We start from the raw sequence: 16,733 nt of genomic DNA, 5'->3' as shown, positions 1-16,733 counted from the left end.
GGTCGTTACAATTGTGGCGTACTATGGAAAGCTAGAAACCGTCCCCCGGATTCTTGATCCGTCCAGCCAGCCTGGTTGAAATATCGAAGGACCCATGTGCAATATAACGCCTTCTATCTAATGGTCGTTTTTCCCTTTCCAGCCGACCCAACCCCGATTAAACACTCCAAACACCCGCCGCCAGTTCTAGAATTATACCTCTTTTTCCCTTTGGGGAGTTGAGGTTCGAGAATGTCAAATGAATAACAATCGTTAAGAGAAACGCTAGAACGGGAAAATAATACTGCACGCGACGATGGATGACCACCATGATGGCGTCGTCGCTTGACCTTGCGTCTGGAACGGCGTTGCCCCACTCAGCTGGTAAGCAAAAAGCCACTACTGCCCAAACATTTCATCCATCAGCTAAGCTCCATCGGAATACTGGTCCTGAGGTGCTTATGTGCGCTGTGAACTTGCGCGCGAGGCGCAATTCTATGCAGCATAGCGTCGCATGACGTGTCAGTTCCTGCTCGCGCGCGGCTCTCTGACGAGAATGGACATTAGGTCGTGTCTTGTGGCTGATGATTCTGATCATCTGAGACATTTTGAAATTCATTCCCCAGAAACCACCCACTGATTGCGCCGCCAACCACGAGAAGACCTCGTGATGGAACCGTGGAGAGTGGATTGGTATGCCGGTATGCTGTTCGTCGACACGCGCCTGGAGTAATCGATTGTGTTGTTGCAGTCCGGCGTGGAAGATTCCTCGACAGCGTCCACCGAAGAGTGCCTTCGAACGGTTGGAAGTGGAAACAGACTTGGATCATAGGGTCCAGGAAGTGGTTTTGGGGGTCCAGTCCACGGATAAACGGGTCTGAATGTTGGTGGAAACGAATTCTGGCCAATTGGAAATGGATGTTCTTTTATGGGTTGGTTCCAAGATACGGGACGCAGCGTCTGCTCCTTATCGAAGTATTGGAAGTTTGTTGTTTTGGCGAATACCTCTTTTTCTGGCGGTGGTAAACATTTCTTTGCATCCTTCTCTTCCCTGGGTGACCGATGGACGATCGAATTGCTCTTTCTCTGCGCAAGGAATATGCTCGTCAAACGTAAACAAACACATAGTGCCAGGACGACCAGTGATATCTTGAATAGATGGGTAGGTCGATTTGATGTTGCTTGGTCGGTGGTTCGGGACTGACCCGTAGGTATAGATGGAGGAGGCATGAAGAGCGCACAGTAGGAACAGAACGACTGATTTTAAAGGGATTGTCTTTGCATGAGGATGGGTGTGGTGTGATGCAGGTATCCGAGGCTGTCCACCAGTCAGTGAAGGGGGAACGCTGGTGCTTGTATAGAACTCACATGCAAGACGGGAGAACCGTCGAAATAAGCACTAGGGCATCAATGTTCCGTCTTCTGTCAGCAAATTCTTTGCGGTTTTACGAACTGTGGGATTGGCACAAGGGTATAAGTATGTCAGGGCGGCGATGGTTCAGGTCGCATCTATATCTCCTACCAGAAGCGCCCCTCATGAAAACAAGGAAGGAAAATACGCTACACCGCGAGGACCTCCCAGCAACAGGTTTCTCTAGAACACGAACTACATGGCTATGGTCGGACGGCACGATGAAACAGTGAGGCAGCCAGCTCTCCTCGTAAACAGTGATCGTGGAGGCATGGTGGGAGGTTGGCAGGATCGCCATCGTTCTTCGTGTGATTTCAGCTGTAACAATCGCGCCTCCCGATGATTTACAGCATAAGGCTGCTGGGATAGCCCCTGGCTCAGCATGGTTTGGGGTGAAATGTGTGTGGATTCAGCAGCGTTGGAGTGTCTTGGGAGGCAAGTTGGGGGAGACTTCAGCTGAGTTGAAGGCACGATGGCGTTCTAGCTCGGTAGTCTCGGGGGTGGTGTGGCCCGTGCGGCTCCTGCAATGTCAACGGCGAGCTGGAGATTCATATTCACACCAAAGACATTCCGGGACTAACTTAACTCTTCACTATACAATGCACTATGGAGCACTCTACCGTGGGAGAGGAGTCCAGTTCCACACTTATCCCGTGCTGCTAGGAACGAGCACTGCTTCTGCCACGCTGCACGCATCTACCGGAAATTGAGACTGGCCATGTCAGGTACTCACTCCCTCTGATATTCACCATCTCCCATCCCGCATATACAGTACATACGTACCACGTACTACTCCTCCCTCTCGATCCAGCCGCCAATTGCCGCACACTCTATTTCAAGCCTCATCTCGATGTAGAGAATGAAACAACGCGTGATGCCCAAGTTTTGATACCCTCAGCTGCTACCATGCCGCCAACCGAGCCTCAGTCCTCCTAGTCCGCGCGCCAGTGGGGCAGTCAAGCACTCTACAACCACGCTTCCGAACCAAGAAGTTCAAGCAGCACGATATTGTATCCACCTGTCAGGCGTGTGCTACTGACGCCGACTCAATGCTTTTTCTTGAACCTGCGGTGGCCTTTCCTCTCTCGTCGTCTCCCACAGGACTAAATACTCGAAATCCGCAAGATGATGTGGATGGCTGTCATACGCGAATCGATGGCTTCTGTGTGGCTTTACCTCTACCTATTCTTGCTGTGCCACAGATCTCGAGTTCTCTCCGATGTCAGATCTAAGGGTCTGGATCGACAGAGCTAGTTCTGCATCGGTCTAAAGTCCTCCACCGCCCTCGTCTTCCCTGGTTGGTCTACCTTAGTAGAAAGGCTTCAGTCTTTTTGAAAAGAGAACGGGATTGGTCACATAAAACTTTTTTCGCTAAACATGATACACCTCATGCCAACCGGAAAAGTACTAACAATAACTCACGAAGGAACTGGGTCAAAGCGATGGATATCCCCGCAAAAAGGACAGCCTATCATGTACATACGGATGACCACAACAACCGCGAACTTTCCACCGTAAGATCAGGGCGGTAGAATCTCCTGCCAGGAGAGCTCTTCTCAGTCCGGATTGGCTGACGCCATAGATCGTGGACCTCAGTTGCGACTGCAAAAACTTGTTTACAGCTTAATCACTGAGCAACCGTACCAGGAATACCGATCTTCGCTATTCATTCGCTACGGCACCGCCGACAAGTATAATAGGAGAAGGTCCTGGAATGATTATTCAGTGCTGGAAAGAGGCCGTCAACATCTTCAACGCCGTTCAGCAATCGCCAAGGGCCTACATAGACTCCGTCATTGGTTAGGAAGATAGGTATGGCTGCCAATCAGCCGCATATGTTGTACCTTTCGGGAATTTTCATAGACCGCGACCTTGTACCGTGAATCCTGTCGCCGGCGATGCCGTTGCCACCTCCTTATGCCCTCTTCTCAAGTCTGACCGATTCAAGTTCCAGCGTGCATAATGGAAATGATGAATTTGGGCCCCGAAAGGATTTTGATATCCTGATGTATGAGGCAAAATAACATGCCTTTCAATGCTTCAGCTTCACTAGTTATATTGCTTGCAGATTTCGTCGAGCCTGGAAGTGGTGAGGACGGTCGGAGTTGGACTGGCATAGCCACACTCTATCCCTGAACCCTGCTGGTTGTGGCGGCCAGACGTACCTATCGCTAAATTCCGACCTCCATTGCCTCGATACACGACTAGGACAACCTTGCTCAATGGTTTACCTATGTATCGCCGCTATTCTCTGACTGTGTGCCTCGTGACGTCCTCACCGGTATTGCCTGACTCGAGCGTAATGCTTCCATTGTTACACCGCTCCGCCTCGGGAGACGCAACCTACGCGTAGCTCGATCCTCTACAATTTCCTTTTCCAGCCTTGAGTTCGCAACAGCTTACCATGGATGATTGGGGCTATTTGCCATTGATCGAGGCTTTGCTTTGAGAATCATTACCATTATCGTCGGGGGTACTCACATCAGCTACGATGAAATGCCTCACTTCACAAAAGAAAGTGGACCGTCACATTCTCAGCTCGCATCGAAGGGTGAATTCTCCATATTGCACAAAAGTTACGTATAGAGGGCATGAATTTTCGGGATTCTAGTCCTAGAAGACTACCATGGCTCCATTTTAGATGCATGAACGCTGAATCCATAATCGTCAGATTTCCTTGAAGCAATGTGAAGAGCTAGGCCTGTGTTGTGCAGCACCCAATTCTCTTTCCAATGTTTGACTCGTGCCCGACGTAGGCTAAGATATGGCTAGAAACCATTCCAGCGGTGACCTAACGGACCAAAGGCCCCACTGCTAGACCTTCCCGCAACAATGTAGTATGCTCAAACGCTATCAAGCGCTTCCGAAATTCTAGATGTCCCTCTGTGCATGTACGGTCACCAGCCTAATTATAGTGGCCACGATGACCTCGCTGGCCTCGCTGACCTCTTTGACCTCGTTGGCCTCGTTGGCCTCGTTGGCCTCTGTCAGAGTTGGGAGTATTCGGTATACGGCCAGGAAATGCCCCGCGAGGTCCTTCGCGAGGTTCACCATGATTCCCTCCACGAGTTTCACCACGACTTCCTCCACCAAGGCCACCACGATTCCCCCTGCCCCGCGCCATTTGGAACGGTATGTCCCCCAAAGGCCCAACTTGGTCCAGCATCTCGTCCATACCCCGTTCGGCATCCTTTAGCTGCCTGTCGAGTTCGGCTTCCCGTTCTTCGGAACGGTCACCAGGCTCCAAAATCTCTCGAAGTCTCGCAATCCAGTTCTGCCGAGTGCTGAATGCTCGGTCATCTATCGGATTCTGTGCGGGCCGGAGCGCCGTATCAAGCTGTGTTGCCATGAGTGACTTATCATGTGATCTTAGTGAATGATACAAACTTACGAGATAGGCAAACCTTCTCTTCATTGTTCGGATCTTCTTGGCATTCTCTTCTTCAAGTTTCTTCTCGACTTTCTCCTCGAGCTCCAGATTCACGACTTCCTTGAGATGAACGTCCATCAGGGCGACCTCGCGGCGGGAAATGTTCCTGCAGAAGCGGCAACCGCCCTCCGAGAAAGGGGCGTCGCAGAGGACCTGGCTCTCGGGGAATTTGAGGAACCTACAGTTGGCGTATTCCGCAGGCACTGTAGGGGGTGAGCTCCTGGCGGTTCGGTACGAACCAGTGGAGTCAGAGGCGACAGAGATGGCTGAGGACTCTGGTTTGTCGTCGATTTCGGCTTCGATGGCCGTAAGGCCTGCTTGTTGGGGCAGGTCCAGGAGGTTTGTGGTCGACATGTCGACCAAGTGTGTATCGCCAACTGATGGCGTTGATATCGGTTCAGTGCGTCGCTTGTGGAGGCCTGCACACTTCTCTGTTAGCTTATCCGGGCGCAGGCTCAAACTGTGCAAGACGGATTTGGGGAGGGTTGAGAGAGAAAATGTGAAGGAGGAAGAAGGAGGAGGGTTTATAGAATTGATTGCTTGCTATTGTGTCCCAACTTCACTTGCTCAGCGACTTCACTTGCTATCCTACGTCACAAACTCACCAGCGACCGCCGCCGCTGCTACCTAACAAACACAGTGATATTGTATAAAGTGATATTGTTTGATCGTCTACCACTAGATCTCAACTTCACTTGCTCATCTACTCACCTACTTAACACGAACCGCCGCCGCCGCCATCCTCTACCTTACTTACCTCACAAACAAAGCGACATCGAAAAAACAACCACAACTGTTTTACGTGTCGCAAAAACTTTACCAAACTTTACCTACGCGTGGAAGGGCTCTCCTCTTCTATCACCCACCACCGCTACACAAACTTACAACCATCGTGGTAAGTAAGAGGAGCAAGGAAGAGATCATTCCAAAAAGCCCTATGGAGTCATTCAGAGCGGCGGCGATCCTATCCTTGCCGTGTTTCCCGCTCCAGCTCCCGAAGGGCTTCTTGAGAACATTCGGTCGGAACAATACCAACAACGCTGTGGTACTGTAACCGCAACTATCGCCCGAGAGGAACAACGAATGATACCGATCTGAGTATCGCGTCTGTGACACCAAACGCTTTGATACCAGCGAATGGCCATGTTCTGATATACGGAAGAGACTCTTGAACATGCCAAATTCTAACCATAACTTCCATAGAGAAAACTCTTCAAAACGAGGCAAACATGGAGAACAACGCGATGAAGTTGTTGATGAAATTCAATGAGTCAAACATTGCATTGATCGAAGAAGTAGAGGAGATACACTGGGAAAAATCAGACGATGATGGCTTCGAGGGTTGCTCCCCAGGCGACTTCACAGAAATCAAGTCATTGACTCCGTATAAAAATGTGGAGAAAGACGTGGAGAGTGGGAAGGAGCCAGAATTTATCTTTAGGAAGATCAAATTCAGTAAGTGAACCAACGTTTCGACGGAGCCGTTTTCCATGGCTTGCGATCCAGTCACTCAATGACGTCAAACAGACTACAAGCTAGTGGGCCGGATCTACCTACACATGATCACGACGATCAAGGAATTCCAGTCATGGAAGGGAGAGTCTGACAAAGAAGCATTGGCAAACCGAGAGCAGTTGGAAGACCTCCTTGAGGACTTGGCTCTCTGCCATGCGGAAGAAGAATCGAACGCCAAGTTCGAAGAGAAAACCAGGACAGATGCCGAACGAAGAATTCAGGAATTTGAGCGACAAGCGAGTGTAGCCAAAGCTGAATTCTACAAAATCAAAGCAGAGCTCCAAGGTGAGCAGAAGCTAAAAGAGCACGTACGCTGCCTGGAGGAAGAACTTGCCGCCCTTAAGGGAACAGTGTCAACCTACAGACACAAGAACAAAGAGCTGGAGAGCAACTTAAAGTCTCAAAGGAACGACCTCCAAGAGATGAGGTTCAGACTGGCAAATTCGGAGGCTGTGGTGAGGGAGTATGAAGAAGCAGCAGCCGGACTCCGCCAGAATTGCGAAGCGGCTGAACAGAGGGCGTCTGATCTAGAGGCCCAGTTCCAGAACAAGTGCTCCGGCTGTACTGCTCCCGAGACCACTACAGTTCTTGCACCTAGTTCTGTACGAGTGCTCGTCCCGAAAGGGGCAGTTGAACGCATAAGAGTTGAGCCCGTCGGCAGTAAGCAGCAGGCAGAGCAGTTCGACGACTCAGTCGAGAACCTTTATAATGTGGGAGAAACTGTGAAGGAAAAGAAAAGGAGGCCAAAAAGGGACCAGAGGAAGAAGAATTTTATAAGCTTTGCAGAGCCATCGCATCGACCAGAACCCGGCCAGCCAGAGTCATGCAGGCCAGAGTCAACTCAATCAGAGGCCAGCGCGACAGAAGATGAACCGCAAGAAACCAGTATTCCCATACCATATATTCACAGAAACCTTGATCCATCCAAGAGAGATGAGAACTTCCCGCCTCTTCCCTTGGATTCACAGGTTTGTTTTCAAACACACGAATCCATCATGGATTATAGTAACATAATGATATAGACACCAGTTTCTAACACCGCGAACACAAATTTGCCAATTCTGTCGATTGTCTCCCAGAAAGGGAAACATAAGAGCCATACCTCTTCGGGCAGTCCTCAATGAAGCAAGTCATAAGAACAACAGTCATGTTTCTTGGTGCTGTGCTTGGAGCCCAAACGACCCAGAGAGGGACTATTGGGTTCATCCCTTTTGAATTCCATTTTGCTGAGAATGTGGAGAAATTCTTAGTTGATTAGTACTGCTGAGCTGGAGAGGATTCGCTCACCTTGTATTTGTTGGGCTTGGAGTGCATATAAGAACCGAATGAGCAATGACATAAATACTTTAACTTGCTTATACATCCTGAAAGTCTACAACGAACGAATTTACTTCCTGAATCCATCTCACTACAGTCGAATGTCGATCTTCAGACAAGATGAACAAAGGCGGGAGTGGCGCAAGCTTTGTTTGTTGACCTTTTACTTATAGATCAAAATATAAGGGTTAATTACAGAGTAGGTATTGATAGAGGGGCTTAATCAAATAGCATTGCTATTGAATAAGTACCTTAATAGCCAGAAGTAAGACTATAATTCCTCTCCGACAAATCTTCTCCTCCGTCCCGATGATTTGTGCAAATAGTTGTTGCAATCATGCTGTGCAAACTTAACACCGGTAGACGAAATCTATCGTGCTTCACTACCGTCTACTCACAATAGATAGCTTGCAATGAAACTGCATTGTACGGATCGTAACAATAAGGACTAACTGATACCTGAAGCCTGGGGGCCTACGAGTGCAAACGCGTCAATAGCTATGTTATTGTGTTGACGTGACGACAGAGTCGCGTTCTCGCAAACCTCCTTCACTTTTTTATCCCCCAGAATCCCAACTCGCTCTTTTACCTGCGGCATCGTCTCCATCACAGGACTTCACTTCCTTTCCGTTCGCTCTTTCCTTTTGCAGCAACACATATAAGACAGTCCCTTCTATCGAACCTTCTCAGACTCTTTACCAAACTTCCGATCTTCAACGCTGTTGTCAGCAGCAAAGAAACATCACCTACAAGAACCGATTCGTCCCCAAGTACATGGTACCACAAGTTCAAGGTACCACAAACAAAAGGTAAGACGCAAAACTATTAGCAAGGATGCTGCTATCCTCAATTCACTCCACATCAGATGGAATTCGACTTGGACGAGTTTTTCGTTGGAACCAGGCTGCTTGACGAAGACGATCCCCTCCCATCTTCCTACAACGGCGGGCCTGAGCAAGTTGGGCCTCACAATCAACCCATTATCGGCACGGGGGATCCTTCCAGCACCGCCCGGGATGTGGAAGCGCTCAGACGCTGGCAGTTCGTCGGGTCGCCATTGCACGTTGCCTTGCTCGAGAAAGCGGAGTTGCAGGAACAGGCAGAGAAGTATAGGGCGGGGGTTGCGTACCTCAAATGGCGCCTTGACATGATCGAGGGTAAATTGTACGATGATGCTCGGCGTACTATATACCTTGAACGGGAGAATCGTCGCCTCAGGTGCGAAGTGAAGGCGCTTGCAGAGCGATCTGGCAGTGCAGATAATGAGGATTCCACACTGGAGTCCGAGGATGACGATACGTCGGCGAGTTATACGGCGACGGACGAGGTGGTATTCATGCACGTCTCGAATATTATACTCCCGAATATAGTAGCAAACCAGGAGGAGCAAAAGGTCAAGTCGGCAGTCCATCACAAGCATCGCCGCTCAGGTCTGGAGAGAAAGATGAAGAAGGAGCGCGATGATGCACTTGCTGCCGTAGAGGAATTGAAGAAAATCAACACCGACCTTCAATCTCAGCTCACGATCGAGCAATCCGGTATTCCGCACCTGCGCGAAGGTGGTCCCGGCGAGGGCATGGCCACGGTCTCGATTCCTGTGGAGTTCAACATCGATCGAGCTGATTTTCGGAAGCTCCAATTCGTGTTCGAGTGGAACCAGATCAAGGTACAGGCCGGGTTTGAGGAGTTCTACAGGCAGTGGAAGAAGCCTGCATCGCTGCAGGATAAGACCGATGGAACCGACCATGTTGAGAACAAGAAGAGAAGGATCCGTATTGGCGTCAACATCGATGATGGCTTCACGACGTTTGGGGAACAGAAGTATTCGCCCGTTTTCGCTGAGCATGATGGATGCCCCTTGAAGCGTGACACCGGAGATGCCTCCTCTGAGGCCAGAGAAGTGCACGACACCGAGGATGGTGGATGTAGCGTATACGAGGAGCAATTGATCAAGAGTACTTTTCCATGAAGGACAGTACAGGTATCCCCTCTCACACGCTGTTCGGTCTTTGGCAGATCTCTTTTCTCGTGATCTCCGCCGGATTGGAATAAGCTTTGCATCGACATTGGAATCGCCTCTTTATTGATATATTTTCAGTACAGGCCAGGATCAAATCAATACCATAACCTTTTCTTTTGTATCAGGGCCATTCCCGCAGTGATCAGAGGCCTTTTGGAGCAGTGACTTGTCATTTAGTCAAGGATTAAAAATAAGTGATCCAGCATATAGAAAGAAAACCACTCCCAGTGGCCATGTTAAAATCAGACGTCTCCATCTCATAATCGCATTCATATTCCATGTAGAAAGTGTTAAAACTGACTGTACATTTCTACATCAATTCCCCGACAAGCGCACGGATCCCCATTGCGGAGCGGGCCCACCGACTCGCACCCGTCCAATCAGGACGACATATCAGATAACCTTAGATGGATCGCATGCATACACACCTACCTCAACTTCAACCCTAAACCTCTATCATAATCAACAACCAAGCTCCAACTCAATTACAATACCTCGAAAACCCCACAAACACGCTTTCTCAGTCCCCTCACACCCGCCCACAGACGAACGACCTCCTTCCTGACCTACCTGGAATCAATTACAATACACCCACCCACCACATCCAACATCAGACCCCTCGGAATCGACATCGAAACCAAGCTCCCTCACCACCACCTCTCCCTCTCCCCCCAACTACAAATCCACACACACATAAACCCGTCGGGGACACCCATGACGACGCCCACGCAATCCTCCTCCTCGGGCGGCGGTGCCCCAGGCCTCCGCTACCCGTCCAACAAAAAGACCATCTACGACCGCAACCTGAACCGGTCGAAGAACGCCGAGCTCAGCCGCGCCGCCTTCGCGTACCTATTCGTCGAGATGATATCCTACGCGCAGAAGAACGTGCGGAACCTCGTCGACCTTGAAAAACGGTACTTACCTCCCTCCCCTTCCCTCCCTCCCCTTCCCTCCCTCCCCTTCCCTCCCTCCCCTCCCCCTCAAACGCATCTATGGGAAACATGTACGCACATGTGAATAAGTACTGATAGAAGAGGAAATAGGTTAAACGAACAAGGCCACCCCCTCGGCCTCCGCCTCCTCGACCTCCTCCTCTCCCGCACCTCCAACCCTCTCTCCTCCATCCGCCCGACACGCATACTCCCGCTCCTCCAATTCATCGCGCAGACGCTCTGGCGGCACCTCTTCGGTCGCCCGGCCGACGCGCTCGAACGCAGCGAGAGCGACGCGGGGCAGTACATGCTGTACGACAACGAGCCGCTGGTCAACCAGTATATTTCGCTGCCGAGGGAGATGAGCCAGTTGAATTGCGCGGCGTTTGTGGCGGGGATCGTGGAGGGGGTGTGTGATGGGGCGGGTTTCGCGACGGAGAGCGTTACGGCGCATAGTGTTGGGGAGCAGCAGGCGGAGGGAGGGGGAACGGGAGGGGGAGGGGGGATGTGGCCTGGGAAGACGGTGTTTTTGATTCAGTTTAAGCCGGAGGTGCTGGAGAGGGAGGAGATTCTTGGGAGGGGCGGCGGTTGATGAAGGATGAGGGGTGTGAGGCGAGGAGGAAATGCGTGGAGAGTGAACGTTAGAGATACTACCAGAGCTCGATATATCGGGCTCATGTATGCCTATTATGGTATGATAAACCAATTGCTATGATCAAAGGCATCCAAACCCCTTGAACCGGTCTATTCATATCACATCCATCAGCCCGTCACACCCACCAAACCCAACCATTCACCCAAACCACGCACCTAGCACATGCAAAGTACAAAGTAAAAAGAGCATCGAAGCCCCCCTCTCCCATCCATTTGTCATACCTTCATCTACGTGGCCGGTCTCTTAGAAGACTTCGGAAAAAGTTCACCATTGTGACTTAGGGGTAGATGACAAGGCAGGACGACACCACACCACACCACAAATCGCATCACAAAAGCAGACATCACATTCAATCCTCAGACATTTTTAAAATTTGAACAAAACCCTCAGTGGTGTTACCTCGGGGCCTCGGGGCTGCGTTTATGCATATGCAATGCAATGCTCTACTCCAAAAGGGGGATCCAAAAAACCCCCACTGTTTACAAAAAGGTGTGTGTGGTAGAAGAAGGGTGGAAAAGTTTAGAAGAGAAAAAGGTGGGAGATCCAAGGACCTGGGCTATCTGTCCCACTTGCAAGAAGAAAAGGAGGAGGAGGAAGAAAGGGGGGGATATGTCGCCGCCAGAAACATCCGTCAAATACCCAAAATGAGAAAGAACAAAAAAAACAGAGAGTAACACGCCAAAAAAAAGATTCACATAATGCCATCTCGCGTTTGAACATGCTTACCCCCCAAATGGAAAAGGGGTTGTGTGTGTGGCAAGTCAGTATAAAGGAAGAGAGAAAACGATGGGGACGCCGATACACCAATATGTGCCAACCGAAACCCGCAAAAAACCAAAAGACCGGTTTTTTTCGAAGGGTCATGAGGGTATATCCTACAATAAGAGTTACGAGATGATGAAGGATTCGTCGATTGCACCGCTGCACCGCATCACCTTCCGGCTTTTGCTGAGACGGGGGATGCGCCGTGTTGTTTCTGCCTCTTGCCCTCCAGCCACTTGTTGAGCATGGCATCTAGCTCTCCGCCCAACTGTGTGACTGCTTTCGACTCCTCCACGAAGAGTTGTGACATGATGGGGTGGTTCGGTCCAACAGGAACAACGCCAGTGGTGTCGTTGATGACAACAAGCATATCTCTGATATCACTGCCATCGTCAAGGTATGTTCGCAAGGAAGAGTCTGACCATGCAGGAAGCGACATGCTTTCTGATGACACAGGCGCGGACGAGTCCTCCATCTCTTTCGTGGGAATGGGCGCTGGGCGAGATGGAGGGGCTCCTGCGGAAGAGGGGTCCAGGAGTGTGGGTGATGGGGAAGCCCCCGCGCGAATAGTCGACTGTTCGGATTTCGACGACGGGTCTCGGGAAGGACCGTCTTCAAGTGTGGGTGTCGAGACCGGTGACGGCGTTTCTTGACTCGAGGTATCGGCCGTGAGGCCAGGAGGATGTTGAGAGTCAGGTTCCTGTTCCTTACCATGTTCCTTCTCTGCAGACTGTGCATCTGCGGCTGAGATGTGGACGGGTGATTCGGAGAGGCGGCCGGTCGGGTCCGATTCGCCTGCCCGCGAAGCGTCAGCTGCAGCCAAGTTGGAATCCGCAAAGGGATCATTCTTGTCATCTTCCGAATCAAAGTCGTCGAGTTGTACACGTTGTTTAGCTTTCTTGACTTTTTCGGGGCGTGGCTCGCCATCCTGTTGGCCTTTGATGATGTTGATAGGGTTGAGTTTGGATGCTGCAGAATTGGAACGCGAACGGGTCTCGGGTGACTGGACACGCTCTTCGATGGCCGCTTTGGGCTCTTCTTCTCGTTCTGGCGAGACCAGGCGCATTGTGGATGTAGGTTGGACAGTGGAAGGTTTATTATCGGGAGCTTCTTTCTTAGATGCTGGCTGAGAAACAGGTTGAGAGAGGTTCGAGTCTGAAGTTTCGGTCTTGAGAATGCCCTTCGCAGGCGAATCGTCTCTGTTTCGTTGCGGCTTTTGCAGCTTGCCTTTGCTTGGTTGTCGCTGTGGTGATGAAGTGACTGGTTGGTCGGTGGAAGGTCGTTCAACAGGTCCATCCATGGATTCTTTAGATTGTGGAGAGTTGCGGCCGAATTCCTCGGATTGTTTCCCGTCAGCATCGCTATCGATAGAGTCGAGCGCACCGCTACCCTTGGACTTCTTGTCTTTGCGCTTGAACAATCCACTAAGCATTCCTGGTTTCTTCTCCTTCTTCTTCTTGTCGTCTTTGACCTTGTCCGCGAATCCGTTCTTCTCAAGACTCTCGAGGCTGGCACCACGTTCTCTTGAGCCTGTCGTTGATGTGCTGGAATCGTCTCGAAGTAGATTGGGCGTAAGAGTAATCTTCCTTGTCTCCGCGTTATCGTCTTTGAAGAAGGAATCAGTGTTGCGCATCGTCCCGTTTCGGGAGACCTTGGGGTCGAGAGGGCGATCAAACATCTCGTCACTAGATCTCTTTTCACTCTCAGCCTTGGCTGCCTCTTCGCTGGAAGTCCTGGATTCAGACTCGGAGTTCGTTTGCTCCTTTTTAGAACCTCCGACCTTGAGCGGTTGCACCTTGAGTTTTTCATCTTGGTCTCCTTGTGCGTCCTCGGCGACGGCCTGTGTCTGGTTTTGTGTCGGGTCCGGTCCGCCAAAAAGTTCACCATCGTCACCTTCATCCGAGGAGTAATCATAGTCGGAGGCCTCGACATAAGTGGGTGCTGCAAATTGGACTGTCTTCGCATTGCGTCGGCGCATGGCCTTCTTCAAGGGGTTTTTCGATTTTTCGGCAGTGTCTCCGAGCATAGTTGCTGAGAGGTCAATGTTTCTATGCTTGTTCAAACGAGCAAGTCTTTCTGTCGGTGTTTCGATGTGTTCGGCGGGCAGATAACCTGGGACATGTGAGCGCCGCCATGTTTCATCTTCTCACGAATACGTACCAATACTACTATCTTTGACGACTCTAACAAGCCACCAATAACTGTTGCTGTCGTCCAACAACACCATTGTGTCGCCCTTGGTGGCATTTGCCTGTCCTTCCACCGTGGCGACGAAAGTGTGCAGTGCGTATACGAATTCGAAGTCGATATCCTCTGTTTCTCGTAAGCATTCGCCTCCCCAGCCAGAATCAATGTAGCGAGGATCAGAAGAGAAAGAAATGCCCTTGGTTTCGTCACTGGTACTTTCATCGAAAGAATCAATGTCGCTGTCAGTCGTCCAGCCAGAGTCATCATCATCATCATCATTGTTGTTGTTGGGATCGTCATCGTTGTTGGGTTCTTCCACGTTAGTCAAGTCCTTGGGAGCATAAGTGGGCTCATCGTCTGGATCGATAAATGTGTCACAAATCGGACTGCGCATGGGTCGCAACATGCTTTGTACTTCATCCTCGTCCAATTCGGAAACTAGTGGAACCTGCGATTCCTCACGTGGTGTTTGCAATTGTCCCTCGGCCATTGAAAATCGCGCGGTCTGCGGGCTCGATGCATCGTATATCAGAGCGCCATTGCTGTCACATGGTTCCGATCCGGGTTGTCCAGTATACTCACCATGGTGATGATGATGATAATCTGTGGGTTGACTTTTCTTGGGCTCGGGAGGAACATATGAAAGATCCGGAATAGGAAATGATACAGTAGAAGTGAGCGTAGGAATGATCTCCTGATCACTTCCCAGCATGTCTGGAGAATTTGTCGCAGAAGAAGTTGAGATTGGAAAATGAAGTGGTGTAGCCGTAAATGGCGAAGAAGAGAAAAGAGAACTTGAAGGAGAGTTTGCCGCATCTTGAGATTGGCGCAAGTTTGGGGTCTTTGGGGACACCTGGTCTGGTGATGCCGTTGAATAATATGAAATATACCCACCATCGTCGATCGAGGGCGAACTCGAGATCTTATCCATCATGTCGTCGTCCATGTCTTCCTCCTCTTCGGCGTCCTGCAGGTCGCCATCGTCATTGTCGCCAGCCATTCCTCCATTCAGTCGTACGGCTTGTTCGTCTTTCTGCGAATTGCCTCGGTCATCGTGTGAAGCGTCGTTGGCCATGCCATTCTGTAATCGCACTTCCTCCGAATGTCTTTCCTCGTTCACATTTCGCAAAGCAGCTTCCTGGTGGGGCGCGGCAGGGCCTACTCCCAGAGGCGCTGGCTGTTCCGGCTGGCGGGTGTGGTCTTGTGCGGTTGGGGAGGTCTTGTCTTGTAGATCGAGGGTATCTGTTCGCATCATTGTGGTTAGCAATCGGGCGTACAGAGTGGCGGAGATGCGTCGGAGTGCCTACCAGCCCTAATAATTTGTGGTCGCGTCATCCTAAATCATGTCCAGAGTGTGTAGCTGAAGTTTGAGATATTTTTTTGGAGGTTCTCCGAGATGTCCTGCCAAGATTGGTGTGGTGAGGCGCAAGGGGAAGAGGGGCGGGCAGGGGCCAGAAGATGTCGTGAGCTGCGCGGAGAGAGCGGTGGTCGGCACGGGAGGTGGAGAATGTAGAGGGAGAGAGGGCGAAGGAGAAGGTCGTAGTCGTAGTCGTAGGTATTCGTGGAGAGAGACGGGTAGGCGCGATAATTGAAGAAGAGTGAACGTCGTGTGTTGGGTCGCGGACAAAAAGAAGGAGTGGCTTTGGCTAGTGTGGTTGTTTGGCTGCTGGGATGTCGGTCGGTGATCGAAGAGGCAAGAACCGACGTTGTTGGGTCCGTCCGACAAGCAACTAATTAAAGGAGCGACGTTGCGATTCGATTGCGGCTCTGGCGAAGGAAGAGACAGAGAAGAAGGAGAAGCGGTGGAGAGCAGGGTCAGCACAGCTGGCTTTCGGAAGCAGGCGGCGGCGGCGCAGATGAGGAGGAGGGTGGTGTTGTTGTGAGGTGGTGTGTAGAGAGAGAGAGAGAGAGAGAGGAAGGAGAGAAAGTGAGTGAGTAGAGTAGCACAGCACAGTAGTAAGTTTACCGTAGTCGTAACTGGTAGTAACTAGTAGGAAACTTGGTGGGTGTGTTGGTAGGGTGACAGACGGGATTTGCGACACAATCCAGGAATTAGTTGTACAGAAATTCAGAGACAGACAGCCCAGACAGACATTATTTTGGGGGGCCTCGCACGGTATCGTATTTTTGCTTGTATTATTATTTATTCGTCTACAGTAAGGACCATGTACGAGTAATCATGATTTGTCTGAGGTGGTACAATACACTATGTGCCGCTGTTGTCATTGATGATGCTTTTTCTGCAACAGTCACCAAATGTTTTGAAATCTATGAGTCCAACTCGTTCAGACATCAGACATTCTTCGATTAATGAAACAACAGTGACTATCTACTTAATCAGTAATCCACTTGTCCACACAGTAAAACGGAGACAACAATTACTTGTAGATACATACAAAGATAGATGGAGATGGACTTGGGCCTTCTCTCCTCCTGGTTCGTCCAAAAAAGATGAAACAGGCCGTGCACCCATTTCGGGGGTCCTGGCTCTTTAGTCTCCCGCTGGCATTGGCTCCCTGTGC

At 50.5% G+C, this 16,733-nt stretch overlaps 6 protein-coding genes across 6 annotated transcripts; 3 read left to right on the top strand and 3 right to left on the bottom strand.

Annotated features, from left to right (window-relative positions):
* Window positions 1–545: 545 nt before the first annotated feature.
* On the bottom strand, window positions 546–1,291 carry BU24DRAFT_278548 (uncharacterized protein). The gene has a single exon (XM_033522675.1). The coding sequence runs from the start codon at window positions 1,207–1,209 to the stop codon at window positions 595–597; it is 615 nt and encodes a 204-aa protein (XP_033379657.1). The 5' UTR covers window positions 1,210–1,291; the 3' UTR covers window positions 546–594.
* A 2,962-nt stretch (window positions 1,292–4,253) lies between these two features.
* BU24DRAFT_426403 (uncharacterized protein) lies at window positions 4,254–5,338 on the bottom strand. Its single transcript, XM_033528960.1, has one exon. It carries the CDS (start codon window positions 5,172–5,174, stop codon window positions 4,296–4,298), a length of 879 nt encoding a protein of 292 aa, XP_033379656.1. The 5' UTR covers window positions 5,175–5,338; the 3' UTR covers window positions 4,254–4,295.
* A 711-nt stretch (window positions 5,339–6,049) lies between these two features.
* Window positions 6,050–7,593, top strand: BU24DRAFT_412993 (uncharacterized protein; the record flags this gene model as incomplete). Its single annotated transcript, XM_033526134.1, has 3 exons — window positions 6,050–6,275; window positions 6,348–7,303; window positions 7,450–7,593. The coding sequence occupies 3 exons, from the start codon at window positions 6,050–6,052 to the stop codon at window positions 7,591–7,593; spliced, it is 1,326 nt and encodes a 441-aa protein (XP_033379655.1).
* Window positions 7,594–8,162: 569 nt separating this feature from the next.
* On the top strand, window positions 8,163–9,929 carry BU24DRAFT_426402 (uncharacterized protein). Its single transcript, XM_033528959.1, has one exon. It carries the CDS (start codon window positions 8,518–8,520, stop codon window positions 9,619–9,621), a length of 1,104 nt encoding a protein of 367 aa, XP_033379654.1. The 5' UTR covers window positions 8,163–8,517; the 3' UTR covers window positions 9,622–9,929.
* Window positions 9,930–10,109: 180 nt separating this feature from the next.
* Window positions 10,110–11,377, top strand: BU24DRAFT_376406 (trafficking protein particle complex subunit 5). Its single transcript, XM_033524618.1, has 2 exons — window positions 10,110–10,589; window positions 10,719–11,377. The coding sequence occupies exons 1-2, from the start codon at window positions 10,387–10,389 to the stop codon at window positions 11,197–11,199; spliced, it is 684 nt and encodes a 227-aa protein (XP_033379653.1). The 5' UTR covers window positions 10,110–10,386; the 3' UTR covers window positions 11,200–11,377.
* Window positions 11,378–12,193: 816 nt separating this feature from the next.
* Window positions 12,194–15,546, bottom strand: BU24DRAFT_435817 (uncharacterized protein; the record flags this gene model as incomplete). The annotated part of the gene is made up of 3 exons (XM_033530121.1): window positions 12,194–14,136; window positions 14,185–15,453; window positions 15,519–15,546. The coding sequence occupies 3 exons, from the start codon at window positions 15,544–15,546 to the stop codon at window positions 12,194–12,196; spliced, it is 3,240 nt and encodes a 1,079-aa protein (XP_033379652.1).
* Window positions 15,547–16,733: the final 1,187 nt, after the last annotated feature.

The sequence above is a fragment of the Aaosphaeria arxii genome, assembly GCF_010015735.1.
Source record: "Aaosphaeria arxii CBS 175.79 unplaced genomic scaffold BU24scaffold_9, whole genome shotgun sequence".
Taxonomy (NCBI): Eukaryota; Fungi; Ascomycota; class Dothideomycetes; order Pleosporales; genus Aaosphaeria; species Aaosphaeria arxii.
Note: the sequence above shows the minus strand (reverse complement) of the source record. Positions and strands in the feature narration are given on the sequence as shown.

What these genes read in the sequence shown, in the direction of transcription:
- BU24DRAFT_278548 (XM_033522675.1), bottom strand. Translation starts at nt 1,209, where the DNA reads ATGCCTCCTCCATCTATACCTACGGGTCAGTCCCGAACCACCGACCAA.
- BU24DRAFT_426403 (XM_033528960.1), bottom strand. Translation starts at nt 5,174, where the DNA reads ATGTCGACCACAAACCTCCTGGACCTGCCCCAACAAGCAGGCCTTACG.
- BU24DRAFT_426402 (XM_033528959.1), top strand. Translation starts at nt 8,518, where the DNA reads ATGGAATTCGACTTGGACGAGTTTTTCGTTGGAACCAGGCTGCTTGAC.
- BU24DRAFT_376406 (XM_033524618.1), top strand. Translation starts at nt 10,387, where the DNA reads ATGACGACGCCCACGCAATCCTCCTCCTCGGGCGGCGGTGCCCCAGGC. An exon ending in CTCGTCGACCTTGAAAAACG is followed by an intron (nt 10,590 to 10,718) that starts GTACTTACCTCC and finishes AAGAGGAAATAG; the next exon opens with GTTAAACGAACAAGGCCACC.